Source organism: Megalobrama amblycephala, linkage group LG2 (assembly GCF_018812025.1).
Source record: "Megalobrama amblycephala isolate DHTTF-2021 linkage group LG2, ASM1881202v1, whole genome shotgun sequence".
In the NCBI taxonomy this organism is placed as follows: domain Eukaryota; kingdom Metazoa; phylum Chordata; class Actinopteri; order Cypriniformes; family Xenocyprididae; genus Megalobrama; species Megalobrama amblycephala.
Genome location: NC_063045.1, coordinates 20992 through 36943, shown reverse-complemented (window position 1 = coordinate 36943; position 15952 = coordinate 20992). Strand labels below are relative to the sequence as shown.

Here is a 15952-nt window from a genome sequence, read left to right as displayed (position 1 = left end):
AATTCAGTTAACAATCTTTCATGATTGTTCTTTATTGTCAAGGTGAGAATCCTGACTGGTGCCCCGAAATATTGGAAGGAATCATCTGACTCAATATTAATATTAATACAAATATTAATATTAATATTTAAGACCAAAATCACTATATTTGTGGTGCCCTCATGTGAGGCTAATCCAAAAATCACTACAACGTTGTTACAGATCCCTTGTTCCCCTGGACTCTAATTCCCATGATCCTCCTGTTTCGTCACCTGCACTCACTTCCCTCGTCAGCTCCTCATCATCACTCATCACCTGCACCTGGACTCTATTATCATCACTCCCTTTATATGGCACTCACTCCCTGCACTCCTTGTCCGTTCTCTGTTGTGTTAGATGTATGTTTGGTGTTCTCTGCCTTCTGTTTATTAAAGTATTGTTGTTATAGTGGAAATCCGTATCAGCCTCACCTCTCTACCTGCATACTTAACAGAAGAACGGACCATAAACGTTGGATTTTCCACAAAGATCATGGAGACTTTAATTTAGATTTTTAATCCCCGTATCCGCTTACATATATTTATATATAATCTATTTTTAATCTCTATAATAAAAATGTATAATTCAGATTTTGATCTCCATATCCATTTACATATATTATATATATCTTCCAAGGGGTTTTTTCCCTCCTAGGACTTTTTTCCCACGCTGGGTTTTCTCCTAGGGGGTTTTTTCCACCCCTGGGAGTCAGCCGACATTGGCTTAATGTAGCACCATCTTGTATATGTTACATATTACCACGCTTGTATGTACAGCTTATTTTTAACCACTTCCCTTTTTTCTGTGCTTCTAATATGTAAAGCTGCTTTGAAACAATTACCAATTGTAAAAGCGCTATATAAATAAATTTGACTTGACTTGACTTTCCCCAGCTCCCTGGCACCTGCTCCTCCAACACCTCTGGCAACCGGCGATTGCCTCATCGGGCTCCTGCAGGTAGGTCGTTCGCTGGAGAGGTATGTGGAGGAGTTCGTTGAGCTCGCTTTTTTGTCTGACTGGCCTGAAGCATGTTTGATCTCCCTGTTTCTGGATGGACTAGATGACGACACTATCCGTTTTGGTGAACCTGATTATCGCTTCTCCTTAAGCGAAACTATCATTTTCATTTTGTGGTTAAATGACTCCAAATTCTTTGTTGATTGGGTTCAGGATGGGTGTTTGTCTCTAGTCCATCCAGAAACACGGTTGGCCGGGCCAGTCAGTCAGCCACCGTCTTCCTCCGCATACCCCTCCAGCGAACTTCCTGCTTGTACTATGCTGGACCCACACTCCTCTGCTGGGTCCAGGAGGTGGAGGAAGAGAAAGCCCAAGTCAGCTCCAGTCTCTGCCGCCGAGCAAACAGCTCCAGCCTCCGCTGAGCCCTCTCCAGTTTCCGCCGAGCACGCTCCCGTTCCTACGGGAATTCTAATTGTATTTGAGGGGATGGACTGGTCCTTCAGCGCCGCCTGGGCTCAACGGCATGAAGGCTTCAGTTCCTGACCCGCCATGGCCGCCTTCGGCCCCTGACCCGCCATGGCAGCCCGCTGCACCTGACCCTCCATGGTTCTTGGACCTGCCCTGGAGACCTCCACTCCAGTCTACTCCTCCCCCTGCTCCGGCTTGAGGTCTCCAGGGCGCGCCTACCGGGAGGGGGAGGTACTGTTACAGATCCCTTGTTCCCCTGGACTCTAATTCCCATTATCCTCCTGTTTCGTCACCTGCACTCACTTCCCTCGTCAGCTCCTCATCACCTGCACCTGGACTCTATTATCATCACTCCCTTTATATGGCGCTCACTCCCTGCACTCCTTGTCCGTTCTCTGTTGTGTTAGATGTATGTTTGGTGTTCTCTGCCTTCTGTTTATTAAAGTATTGTTGTTATAGTGGAAATCCGTATCAGCCTCATCTCTCTACCTGCATACGTAACAAACGTGTTATGACATGATAATGAAGGTGTCATGTCAGTCTTATGCACAAGTAAAGTGTTACCGTTTTTTGTTTTATCTTGCCTCTATTGTAGCACTTTGAGATTTACTTTAAAATGTAAAGTGCTTTATAAATAAAATGTTTTATTATTATGTTATGAACATACGGATACCCCGCACATGACATGCAAGAAAAAAATCAAATTGTGCGCACGATTTACTATTTAGTTCCCTTGATTTATAAATCATGCGCATACTCAACACTGAGGTACATAAGCTCAGATAAATAAGGCCTACGATCGATCTGTTCCAAAAATAAATATAACACACACGTCACACTTCCTGGATCTAGTAAGAACTCAACACAGGCAAATGTTATACATGTAATTTACTGGCTTTTGCGTCAAATGAACCCTGTGATGATTTTCTCTTTTATTTGATCTGTTCAAGCATCAGTGTGTCTGGTTTGATCTGTCGGTGGATAAACAGCTTCTGCTGGATGTTTGTCGTCTCTGTGTGCGTCAGCAGTTTGAGGCTGAAGCATTTCTTCATTTTCTCTCCTGATAATAAGAAGATCACAATCTTCCACTCCACACTAAACATCTTTACACTGAAATAAAGTGAATCCATCAACAGTCAAATAAGAGTCACAGGTCAGAGGTCAAATATGATTGACAGCTCACAGCACTAAATAACACACCAGTAGATTCAGATATCTAATCCAATATTTCACTCTTCTGCTGTTAGTTTTCATTCAGGCCCAGAATTCATTTGAAAATGCAAGATCAGCAAAAACTTGTTGATTTTCGTGACGTTAAAGGAGACGGATGTGTGAGTGGAAACTAACTGAGTTTGGGGGAGGATTCACACACAACCAGATAAATATCACAGTTCAGTGTGTTTCAGATCAATCTGAGGGTTTTCAGACATTTTAAGAGTCACTATCGTGGGCTTTTCAGTGAAACGATGAAGAAAATGTTCCTCAAGTTAGTTTTGCTCTGTTTGTGGCGTCTGGATGGTGAGTTTTAAATGTGTTTTTATGGCTTCAGTTGTGTCTGTTCTGGTACCATGTGATACATTACTGGTTAAATTAGTTAGAGAAGATTAACATTCACTGTTAGTGTCAGCGACGGTGGCTGTAGTGAAGCGCACGACTCAGGAAATAACTCAAAGAACAGTCTTTAATCTAATGATCCACACAATACACAGGAGAATCATGAGGAAAGCTTAAATCTGTGAAAAACTCTGTTCTTCAGGAGTGTTTGGTGCTGAAGAGAAGATAGTGTTTGTGGGCGATTCAGTCACTCTAAACTTTGGTCTTACTGAACTGAAGGATGATGATGTGATTCGGTGGAGCTTTAAAGACACTTTAATAGCTGAAATCAATAAACGGGCCGACAGATTCACTGTATATGATAATGTTGGTGATGGGAGATTCAGAGACAGACTGAAGCTGGACAATCAAACTGGATCTCTGACCATCACAAACATCACAATGAAACATGATGGAGATTATCACCAAGGGATCAACTATAGGAGTGATTATTTCCGTCTCTTTGTCACTGGTGAGTTAAATATCAGTTTCACTTGTTTTATATTTTAATCAGCACAAAGATTCAATTAATAATCCAAACTAGATTTTGCTTCTGTTGTTTAATGATGAAATTTCAAATTTAAGTTTAAAACTATTTACTTTCATAAATGAGTGTCTTAATCTGTGTTGAACCTGTTTCTGTTAGTTCTCCATGTGTGTGTTTGATTCAGTGTCAGTGAAGGAGGGAGATTCAGTCACTCTAAACGCTGAAATAAAGGTTTATCTGATTCAGTGGAGGTTTGGAGACACTTTAATAGCTTTAATCGATAAATGGGTCAACAGATTCACTGTATATGATGATGTTCTTGATGGGAGATTCAGAGACAGACTGAAGCTGGACAATCAAACTGGATCTCTGACCATCACAAACACCACAATGAAACACGCTGGAGAATATGAACTATGGATCAAACATATGCGTCTTGATGTCTCTCTCGCTGTCATTGGTGAGTTCAAATTTTTTTTAATGACAAAGTTTAAATGAATTCATACATCATTTAGTTTATTTTTGCTGTTTTATGATATTGTTTATTTCAAATTTAAATTTAGAAACTATTTAATTTAATAAACCATTATAATCAGTTTATCTGTGACAAACCCTGTTTCAGTGTCAGTGACGGAGGGAGATTCAGTCACTCTAAACGCTGAAATAAAGGTTTATCTGATTCAGTGGAGGTTTGGAGACACTTTAATAGCTGTAATCATTAAAGAGGACGACATATTCACTGTATATGATGATGTTCTTGATGGGAGATTCAGAGACAGACTGAAGCTGGACAATCAAACTGGATCTCTGACCATCACAAACATCACAATGAAACATGATGGAGTTTATGAACTATGGGCCGACACTCTCAGCAGGCGTTCTTATATTCGTCTCATTGTCTACGGTGAGTTAAATATCAGTTTCACGTGTTTTATTTATTACAGCTAGATCTAAAGAAGTATCTTATCATGAGTAATGAGTTCAAATGACTAATTCTCTTACTTTCACATGAACAGCAGGTTTATATTTAACTTTCTATTCAATAGTTTTAAATGCTCTACTTTTGATCATCTTGGTTCCTCTGGATGTTTCTTGAATCTCTTCATTCATCCTCATTTCTCTTTATTCTCTCATGTTTTCAGCTCGTCTGCCTGTTCCTGTCATCAGCAGTAACTCTTCTCAATGTTCTTCATCATCATCATCATCATCATCATGTTCATTGGTGTGTTCAGTGGTGAATGTGAGTCATGTGACTCTCTCCTGGTACAAAGGTTCATTGGGTAACACTTTACAATAACAGTACATGAATAATCATGAACTAATACCTAAATTAATAGTTACTTCAACATGAACTCATGATTAGTTAAGATATGAACTAATGAAGAGTGATCCTTAACTACTACAGGAGTCATAAGGATTCATGCATGAAAACAGCAGCCTTAACTATGCGTTAATACATGTTTGATAATTAATGCATTAATTAACATTTAGAGGTAAACTAAATAAATCAGGCTCCATAAGAGTAAACAAGAAGTACTCTGAATTTGAATTAAACGTGATTTAATACTGTCATAATTTACACTGTAATATCATAATCTGCCATCTGCAGCTTTGTGACAAATGATTGGAATGGCACATGATTATTTAGCCATTAATTACATAGATCTGTCGAATCAAATGTGGAAAATAGACTAACTACCACTAATAAATTTAATTTGATCTAAACCGTTTTCTGATTTTTATTGCTCATTTATATTTAGTCATAGCTAAATAGTCATAGATTATTCCCGGAACTAAAGTATGTAGGGTTTGTTTCTGGCGGGACACTTATTAGTGGCGCACACTAGGTGTTCTCTTGGCGCGTTTGTTGTGTTGCTGGCATTTTAAACTAATAAATGTTGACTGCTTTGGTAAGCCGAATTCATAATTAAAGACATATTTACATGTATGTTTTATTGGGGTTTTCAGGAGGTTATGTGCAGTTATTAACTGTATTTGTATTTTTGTCGTTTAAATGTATATGCTTTGATTAGCATTAGCTTGTGGACGCGCCCGATTTTACATGTAAATGTGCCTTATGTGTGTCTTTACAGGTATGTTTATGGCTTGCTTTCAAGTCCATATATGTTTAAATATGTAAATAAAAATAAAATACAAATACATTTTATTTTGTTTTTTTGCACCGGGGTGTAAAGGAATAAGGACGGCACTCTTAGTGTTTATTCATATATTAGTGAATGATTTGTACGTGCATCGTGTCATGTCTTTACTTGAGGGGGCACGATCATAATTAACTAACCATATACTAACATCAACTAGTAGCTTAATAATGCATAATTATGTCATGACTTTACTTGAGGGGGCACAATCATAATTAACTAACCATATACTAACATTAACTAATGGTTTGTTAATGCATAATTATGTCATGACTTTACTTGAGGGGGCACAATCATAATTAACTAACCATATACTAACATTAACTAATGGTTTGTTAATGCATAATTATGTCATGACTTTACTTGAGGGGGCACAATCATAATTAATTAATTATTAACTACTTACCAAATTCAACTTGTGATTTTTCATTAACTTACTATCAAATACACATGTACTAACACAACTATATAAGTGTTCAGCCCAGTTAAGTGATGTTGTGTGACTTTTCAAAAAGTCAGAGAATGGAGGGTACAGTATGATCACGGCCTGTGTCTGGATGGAGAGTGAACTTCTGAATCTGAATCCAGCAAACGCTCCCTGACCTTAGTTCATGTTTCCTGTTTGGTTATTTTTTTTTTTTTTTGGGAACCGATTCCTCAGGAACTGTTATAAGTCACAGTTGTTTAGTTTGATAGGAAAGAATATCACAAAACATATTAAGACCTTTTAAGATAAATTATTAGTGTATTTAGTATTTTATATGTTTGATAAGGAGGATCAGTGAAAATAATGACAAACTAATCCTGTGCCTTTCTGTAATGTTTATAATGAAGCTGCTGATGTCACTAGTTTAAATTCTGACAATAATAAATTGTTTACATTTATTTCAAAGTCCAAGTATTTATTATTCCTTCTTATAGAGACTGTTTGATTTAGTTTACCCCTAAATGTTAATTAATGCATTAATTATCAAACATGTATTAACGCGTAGTTAAGGCTGCTGTTTTCATGCATGAATCCTTATGACTCCTGTTGTAGTTAAGGATCACTCTTCATTAGTTCATATCTTAACTAATCATGAGTTCATGTTGAAGTAACTATTAATTCAGGTATTAGTTCATGGTTATTCATGTACTGTTATTGTAAAGTGTTACCGTTCATTGTCCAGCATCAGTGCGTCTGATCTCAGCATCAGTCTCTCTCTACCTCTGGAGGTGGAATATCAGGATAAAAACACCTACAGCTGTGTGCTGAACAATCCCATCAGCCACCAGACTCAACATCTGCACATCACTCACCTCTGTCACACATGTTCAGGTACGGCAGCGCTGATGATATTAGCGTTTATTGACTGAGCTGATCTCACTTTGATGTTTTTATTCCTCAGTCCACTGTTGTGGTCCTACTGAAGCTGTGATCCGATTGGTCCTCTCTGCTCTGGTGGGCGTGGCTACTGTCATTCTTGTGGTTTATCACATCAGATCCAGAAGAGCTGAAGGAGATCAAGCACATATTCACACATCAGGTGCATGATTGATGATGACTGATTCAGCATATATTAATATTGGTGAGATTGATTCATTTACGGCTTTACATGTTCATCCTTTTCAGGAAGTGCTTAAATCTGAAGCAGAACGCTGAACTTTAAAGATTCTTCAAGTGTGTTTTTGTCATAATAAAAACTGATGATTATTTGAGCTTCTCTTTCAGTGTCAGATTTGTAAAACTCTTATTTTAAGGCTTTATTGTTTATATTTCTCTCAGAGACACAGATCTCACTTTACTACTACTGCTGTATATTTGTCATGTGTATTTTACACTGTTATTGAGGATCAAATTAAAATAGCATCTTTTTAATGTGTCTGACGGAGTTGACACAAATTACGTTCTGAAGTGAATAAATGTACATTTTTAGAAGAAAACATTTTCAGAAAAACCTGTTCCCTTACATGTTCATTAGCTGAGACCTTTGTCTACAAATATATCAGTTTATAATAATGTGTTATTCAATAATAAAAACTAACATCTCAAACATGACTAACTTTGTCTCTTATCTCAAGAATTAGTGAGATATCTATATCTATATGTCACGTAATGCACTGAGACTTGAGGGTAAGATCCAGTTGCAGCATTTAATAGGGAAATCCAAAATTGTTGTACATCCAGGCAAGAGTCAAACACCACATGAACAGTCCACACAAGAAACAAGGAACAAAAACCAAAAAAACAGAGTGTTCAGTAACGCCGCCGGTGACAAAAGATTAAGACTCGACAAAGGCAGAAACAAACTCAGTATAAATAGACAGACACTAATAACAAAACTGAAGACAGCTGGGTACAATGAAGGGATAATGAGTCCGGGAAGTGGGTTATGGGAAATGAAGTCAGAAGTGGTGAGGCAATAGTCGGGGGTGGAGTGCCCTCTAGTGATCATGACAGTATATCTATACGTCATAAGACTGCGCCGCGCTCCTGCCTGTGTTGTGATTCAGCTGAACAAAAGTTTGTAATTTTAGGTGTTTTAAAGTATTTAAAGCGCACATATTATGCAAAATCCACTTATACAAGACGTTTGGACATAATGTGTGTGAACACAATCACCCTACAATGATAAAAATCCACCCATTCCTTTTTTTAATCCCCATTAAACCAAAGCAGTGTCATTAGACAAGCCGTTTTAATTCTCTGAGCAATGTGACGTCACATTAAACACAGGCCCCGCCCATGGCCACTGATTGACAGACCTGTGTTACCATAGTTTCCACCCTCAGCGAGCTGTCCGCCATTTTCTCTGCGCTCGAGCAGCTGTAGACAACAATGTCTGGTGAGTAACTGAGATGTTTTGTTGTTGGATGTAAGAGTGAAGATAACAGTCTTCATTTACTGACATCTGAGCCGCTGAACGCAGTGGATTAGTTTGATTTTTGAAGGGAATGCGCCACAGATCTACATACACATACGATTTCTGTAAGGTTGTGTGTGTGTGTGTGCGTTTCAGATAAGTGCGCTCAGAAAACGATCCATTAGAAGCTTAAACTGATATAGCTTTAAAACGTGTGGAAATAATAAACTTTAATGATGAAAGAAGAACGTCTCAGGTTACGTATGTAACCATGGTTCCCTGAGAACAGGGAACGAGACTCTGCGCTGACTGCGCTATGGGGAACGTCCTCCGTGACCCGTGCTCGAAATGCCAAAAATCACCACACTCCAATCCTATTGGCCGGCGACAGCCTATCACGTCAAACGGCGCGAACCGTGACATATAAAGGGAGCGCCTGGGGAAACAGCCGACATCTTTTTGTCTTTGAGCGACTGTAGCAGGCATCCCGCATCATGGCATGAAAGGCTGTGCGCTAAAGACCCCTGACCCAGGGGAGCACAAACCAGCCTGGGGGCCGGTCTAATGGGAGACTTCATAGAAGTCTACAACCAAACCAGCTTAGGGAGCTAAGCACAATTACGCAGTTAACCCCGAAGGGAAGTACAAAGCTCAACCTAACAGACAGACCGTAAAGCGGGCACATAGTCATGGAGGCCGGGAAAAGGGCCTACAAGTCAAGTCAGTCAAGTCAAATTTATTTATATAGCGCTTTTACAATTGGTAATTGTTTCAAAGCAGCTTTACATATTAGGAGCACAGAAAAAAAGGGAAGTGGTTAAAAATAAGCTGTACAAACAAGCGTGGTAATATGTAACATACAAGATGGTGCTACATTAAGCCAATGTCGGCTGACTCCCAGGGGTGGAAAAAACCCCCTAGGAGAAAACCCAGCGTGGGAAAAAAGTCCTAGGAGGGAAAAAACCCCTTGGAAGATATATATAATATATGTAAATGGATATGGAGATCAAAATCTGAATTATACATTTTTATTATAGAGATTAAAAATAGATTATATATATATATATATTTGTAAGCGGATACGGGGATTTAAAAATCTATGCAGCCAGAACTGGATCTGTAGGCCCATTGTCTCCTGGGCTGCGTTGTAGTCAGGTCCAGACACAGGTTCTCCATCTGATCTGGATACGGCCTGGATCCAGCACCCGGAAAACCTCGGGATAAGCAGAGAGACAGATATTAGCGTAGATGCCATTCTTATTCTGATGTACAGGTATATCTAGTGTTATAGGAAATGTTCTCGGTTCCGGCTGACCTAATTATTGCAGCGTAACAATCCTTTAACGGATTTGAAAAATGTTAATGTATTGATAATGTGTTATGTGTATGCAAGAGCAAAGAGATGTGTTTTTAGTCTAGATTTAAACTGACAGAGTGTGTCTGCTTCCCGAACAATGCTAGGAAGATTGTTCCAGAGTTTAGGTGCTAAATAGGAAAAGGATCTGCCGCCTTCAGTTGATTTTGATATTCTGGGTATTATCAACTGGCCTGAATTCTGAGATCGCAATAAACGTGAAGGACTATAATGCATTTAGAGCTCACTTAGGTACTGGGGAGCTAAACCATTTAGTGCTTTATAAGTAAGTAGCAAGATTTTAAAATCTATACGATGTTTAATAGGGAGCCAATGTAATGTTGACAGAACTGGGCTAATATGGTCATACTTTCTGGTTCTAGTAAGAACTCTAGCTGCCGCATTTTGGACCAACTGTAGTCTGTTTAAAAGCCGAGCAGAACAACCACCCAGTAGAGCGTTACAATAATCTAGTCTTGAGGTCATGAATGCATGAATCAACTGTTCCGCATTTGTCATTGAGAGCATATGTCGTAATTTAGATATATTTTTTAGATGGAAGAAGGCGGTTTTACAGATACTAGAAACATGACTTTCAAATGAAAGATTGGTATCGAAGAGCACACCCAGTTCCTAACTGAGGACGAAGGTTTAATGGAGCACCCGTCAAGTGTTAGAGAGTATTCAAGGTTTTTTCGTGAGGAAGTTTTTGGTCCAAAGATTAGGATATCAGTTTTTTCTGAATTTAATAATAAGAAATTTCTTGTCATCCAGTTTTTAATGTCAGCTATGCATTCTGTTAGTTTTGTGAATTTGTAGGTTTCGTCAGGGCGCGAGGAAATATAGAGCTGAGTATCGTCAGCGTAGCAGTGAAAACTAACACCATGCTTCCTAATTATCTCTCCTAAGGGCAGCATGTACAGAGTGAAAAGCAACGGTCCTAGTACTGAGCCTTGTGGTACTCCATACTGAACCTGTGATCGATACGACATCTCTTCATTAATTATTACAGACTGATAACGGTCAGATAAGTACGATTTGAACCATGCCAAAGCAATTCCACTAATGCCAATATAGTTTTCAAGTCTTTTTAAAAGAATGTTGTGATCGATAGTGTCAAAAGCAGCACTGAGATCTAATAACACTAATAGAGAAATACAGCCACGATCGGATGATAAGAGTAGATCGTTTGTAACTCTAACGAGAGCAGTCTCAGTACTATGGTACGGTCTAAATCCTGACTGGAAATCCTCACAGATTCCATTTCTTTCTAAAAAGGAGCACAGTTGTGATGAAACTGCCTTTTCTAGTATCTTTGACAGAAAAGGTAGATTCGAGATTGGCCTGTAATTTACTAAATCTCTCGGATCTAGTTGAGGTTTTTTAATAAGAGGTTTAATAATAGCCTGCTTAAAGGTTTTTGGCACGTATCCTAGTGTTAACGATGAATTAATTATATCAAGAAGTGGACCTACGACCTCTGGAAGCATTTCTTTCAGTAGTTTAGTCGGCATTGGGTCTAACATACATGTCGTTGATTTTGATGATTTGATAAGTTTGGATAATTCTTCCTCTCCTATAGCGGCGAATGATTCTAGTTTTACCTCAGGGACACTACAGTGCACTGTCTGAAGCGAAACTGTAGACGGTTGCATGTTTTTAATTTTCTCTCTAATATTATCAATCTTGCAAGTAAAGAAGTTCATAAAGTCATTACTGCTGTGCTCTATGGAAACGTCAGCAGTTGAATCTCTGTTTCTAGTTAATTTAGCCACTGTGTCAAATAAATACCTAGGATTATGTTTGTTTTCTATTAAGAGATTTGAAAAATAAGTAGATCTAGCATTTCTTATAGCCGTTCTGTACTCAATCATTTTTTCTTTCCACGAAAGGCGAAAAACTTCTAGTTTTGTTTTCTTCCAACTACGTTCAGCTTTTCTCACAGCTCGTTTTAGAGCCCGAGTGTGCTCATCATACCACGGCGTTGGATTAGTTTCCTTAATCTTCTTTAGACGTAAAGGAGCGACTGCATCTAATGTGCTGGAAAAGAGAGAGCCAATAGTTTCTGTTGCAGCATCGAGTTCTTCTAAGTTGTCAGGTATACTAAGGCGATGAAACAACACAACCAGAGTTCACCAGAGAACTAGAACTGAATGCAGACGGCGGTAGCCCAGGATGGCCTGTAGGGCCACACCCTATTGCATATCAAGGTGGAGCAAACACCAAGACATAACAGCTGCAAGTGCCCACGAGACAGCCCGTCCAACACAAACCAACGAGCAGTGCACTCGGTGAAGTACCTTTCTACTCTTTAAGCAATAGGAGTACAACATACGCCATCATGCACTAAGGAAAGGCCCCGTGGGCCTATAATCCCAACAGGCACGTGGCATCAGCTCGTGGCAGTGTTATCAGGGTTCAGACTAAACAGACCGACTACACAGGAGGTCATAGTCAACCCGAGACCCGGCCAGCCGGCGAAACCATCCCTTTTGCTGTCAAAGGTCAGCATGCTCCACAGGTCACACGCGACATCAGCCAGCGGCCACTAAAGTTCTAGGAGCAAAAATAGAACCTGTTAAATAGACAGAGAAAATATTTGAGCTCGACTAGAGCTAAAGGGAATAAACGCACAAAATACTCAGTAAAAACATCTTTTACTCTCAGCGAGAGGAGTACCAAGCTAAACTCCGACATGCTAGCAAAGGAAGGCCTGAAAGTGGCCTGTAACCTTAAAAGCGCGCGGCGATAGCTAGTGCATTTATACAACACCCAAGGGGTATGAGACATACAGAAACCCATACAAGCTGTGCCAACATGCTAGATAAGACATGAAAGGAGGCCCCAACGGGGGCCAACGACTTCCATAAACATCTGGCAACAACAGAGTAATGTATGACTCATCACGGAATGATGCCCGTACATGACCAGCATAGCTGGGCCAACAGGAAGCTGTAAGAGAAGCCTGGAAAGGCCTGCTACTTAAAGAACCATGTGGCACCAGCCCGTGGTCATGACAGGGCCCTAGCTACAAGGAAGGGCCAGTATAACCTAAAATGACAATTTTAAGGGAACTAGCTACACAACCTGAGCCTAGGCATACACATTCCAGCAGGCAATGTTAATCATGCTAAACAGCGTGAGTGTAACCAGCATCGTAGACCAGCAGCGCTGTATCCAAACAAGCTGCATACAGAGAGGCTAAAAGGCAAATAGCCAACAATCAAACAGCAATAAACCCCAGATGCTGTGGTGCAAACGACCGGGAGAGGTCGGGTAAACAAAATTCCCAACACTCATCCTGAGTGTGTAATCCAACAGGTGATGCACTCAGTGAAACACAAACCCTAACCAGGGAGTACAACAACAACAACACTGTATTCATATACAGAGGCCGGATAAAGCCTGCTATCATAGAGAACAGGTGTAACCTGTGGCAGCACAAGCACGCTCACATAACACGCCTGCATAAACATATGAAGGGGAAATATGGGCAAAAACCGGCCAGCAACTTCCTCAGAAGGAGGGCAGAACTAGGAACTATACAACCGCAGGGGGATAGTCATAACAGGGGGATGTAAACAAACACACACCTATCCTAGTTCCAGCCTAGCCGCTAGCTAAAGACTGTATGTATACCAGGCTACACTCGGGCTACGAATTCCCAAACACACGGAGAAAGCAGCGCGAGCGACAGCATTAGGTGGCCAAAAAACCGGCCAACACATAACTGACAATAGCGAAAGCTAGTTCTAGCTATACACAGTATCAGCCGAGAAACTACACCAACGCTAATCAACAAAGCGGCCATAAAGGGCCTGCCTGTAACAGTCAGCCTAACATACAGTTATTTGCCCAAATAACCCCTTAAAAACATGAACAGATGACAACTATATGCACGGGAAGCTATACAGGAAAAGCAAGGTCTATATTGAGAATAAAAAATGGACCTGGCTTACCTCCTGCGGCTCGTAGAATGCAGATTCCTCCCCGATTCGTCACACGGAGGGGAAAATCCAAAGTCCCATAAGCCCAAAAGCACTTTCACTATCAAGCCAGATGGCGGGCCGTCAGAAAAATATCCATCATAGGCCCACAACATCAGCCCGACTGTAAAGCCCGCAGCATATAGATGTCACAAACGCTACCGGGAGGCGAAGGAAAATCGAGGGCGAGAAAAAGCCCTTGCGAGAGAGGAGATCGATTACCGGCGCAGCTGGCGCCGCTCCTCGATCACCTCCCTCAGGTCTTGCTTCTTCCTTCTGGCATCTCACCGTCTCTGCGACTTACTCCGAGGAGGAGGAGGCGCACGAGCGGTGACACTTTCCCTCTGGGCCTGCCTCTGAGCCTCGGCTCGAGACGGCCCGGGATCTCCCGGCTGTCTGGGCCCAGAGCTGGATCTGAGCGGGATGCAAGATCTAAACGCCGCGGAGCACGTCTTCGCCTCCCCGAACTTCTCAACCACCGCCTGCACGGAGGTGCCGAAAAGTTCAGTGGGTGAAACCAGGGCATCGAGGAGAAACCGTTTCTCTTTCTCCCCGATGTCCGCACAGTTGAGCCACAGATGTCGCTCCGCGGCTACCTTGCCCGCCATAGATCGGCCGATCGAGGCGGCAGATTGATTGGTGGCCCTCAGAGCGAGATCCGTGGTCCGACGCAATTCCGCGACCGCCTCAGCGGAAAGACCTTGACCAAGAGAGCACTCGCTCCTGGGTCCGAGGATGTTAAAGATAAAACATCGTCGTCATCCGTCAGCAGCGCGTCCTCGTCAGTCGCTTCAGATTGAGAAAGACAGACACTCCTCTCAAATTCCACAGCGAGCTCCGCCTGCGAGCCCCATGATTTCAGACACCGCTGAGCCTCAGCACGAGCGGGGCTAGAACCACCAGGCAGCGGTGATGGCACCTCTCCCCTCGAGAAGAGGGCCAAACGAGAATGGAGCGTTTACATAGAAAAACGCTCACAGTTAGCACAGGCAGCACCCTTGAGTACTGTCCGTATGTTCCTTGCCCAGATAGGAAACGCACAAGTTGTGTGTATCCTTCGGTGTCAGAAACCTGGGACAAGGATCAGCACACTTCCTGAACGATTTAGCAGACATATTAACTTTTGGCAGAGTGAAAAAGGCACGAGCAAAAGCAGTCGCGAAAAGACAAGAGGATGTCGGCTGTTTCCCCAGGCGCTCCCTTTATACGTCATGGTTTGCGCCGTTTGACGTGATAGGCTGTTGCCGGCCAATAGGATTGGAGTGTGGTGATTTTTAGCATTTCGAGCACGGGTCACGGAGGACGTTCCTCATAGAGCAGTCAGCGCAGAGTAGAAGTTCCCTTTCGAAAGGGAACTATGCTATCTGATATAGATGATAATCAAAACCAAGATGATGTCTTGTTAGTATTTGGCAGAGAATCCGATTGATTGAACTGTGATCGTAGAGAGGGGGCGGGGCACAGCAGCTCATTTGCATTTAAAGGCACATGTGTGACTGTGTGTGTGTTGGGTGAAATAATTCACTGAGATCAGGTGGATGGTCACTCAAAGTTGCTTTACTGGGCCTGGGACAAGACAAAACTGGGAAAAACAGCACCAAAAGGCTGATCAGCATACAGTGCATCGATGTCGCAGGACGAGATATGCGGCTCTCCCGATTTCTACAAAGTGATCGTGAACATATAGTGGACAAAATTCTAAATAAAACATACATTAAAGAAAATAAAATACAAAACACTGATACAGACAATTCACATTAATACAGTGAAAACTCAAGTAACCTTCATTTTACATATTTTGTATAAATGAAATGAGAAGAACGCAGCTCTAAAATGGCGCAGTTACACAGGAGAGCATGTGTGCGAATAGCTAACACTCAGCTGGGGCTAATATTTTAACACAGAACATGACAAAAACTGAATAAAACACATACCTGGGACAAACAGCACCAGAAGGCTGATCAGAATGCAGTGCATCGATATTGCATGAAAAGTCTTAAATGAAAAAAACAGAAGTTCAGAGTTCACAAGCAGGCCAATAAACACTCTTCATCTCAAATAACACATATTTGACTCGACTAACACAA

General features: G+C 41.2%; 1 protein-coding gene and 1 long non-coding RNA gene across 2 annotated transcripts; both read left to right on the top strand.

Moving 5' to 3' along the window:
- The first annotated feature begins 2806 nt into the window (after positions 1–2806).
- On the top strand, positions 2807–4769 carry LOC125262780. Its single transcript, XM_048181663.1, has 4 exons — positions 2807–2961; positions 3200–3508; positions 3708–3983; positions 4146–4769. The coding sequence occupies exons 1-4, from the start codon at positions 2910–2912 to the stop codon at positions 4469–4471; spliced, it is 963 nt and encodes a 320-aa protein (XP_048037620.1). The 5' UTR covers positions 2807–2909; the 3' UTR covers positions 4472–4769.
- A 2114-nt stretch (positions 4770–6883) lies between these two features.
- Positions 6884–7715, top strand: LOC125262779. The gene is made up of 2 exons (XR_007183606.1): positions 6884–7208; positions 7295–7715. It is a non-coding gene; the product is annotated as an uncharacterized LOC125262779 (long non-coding RNA).
- Positions 7716–15952: the final 8237 nt, after the last annotated feature.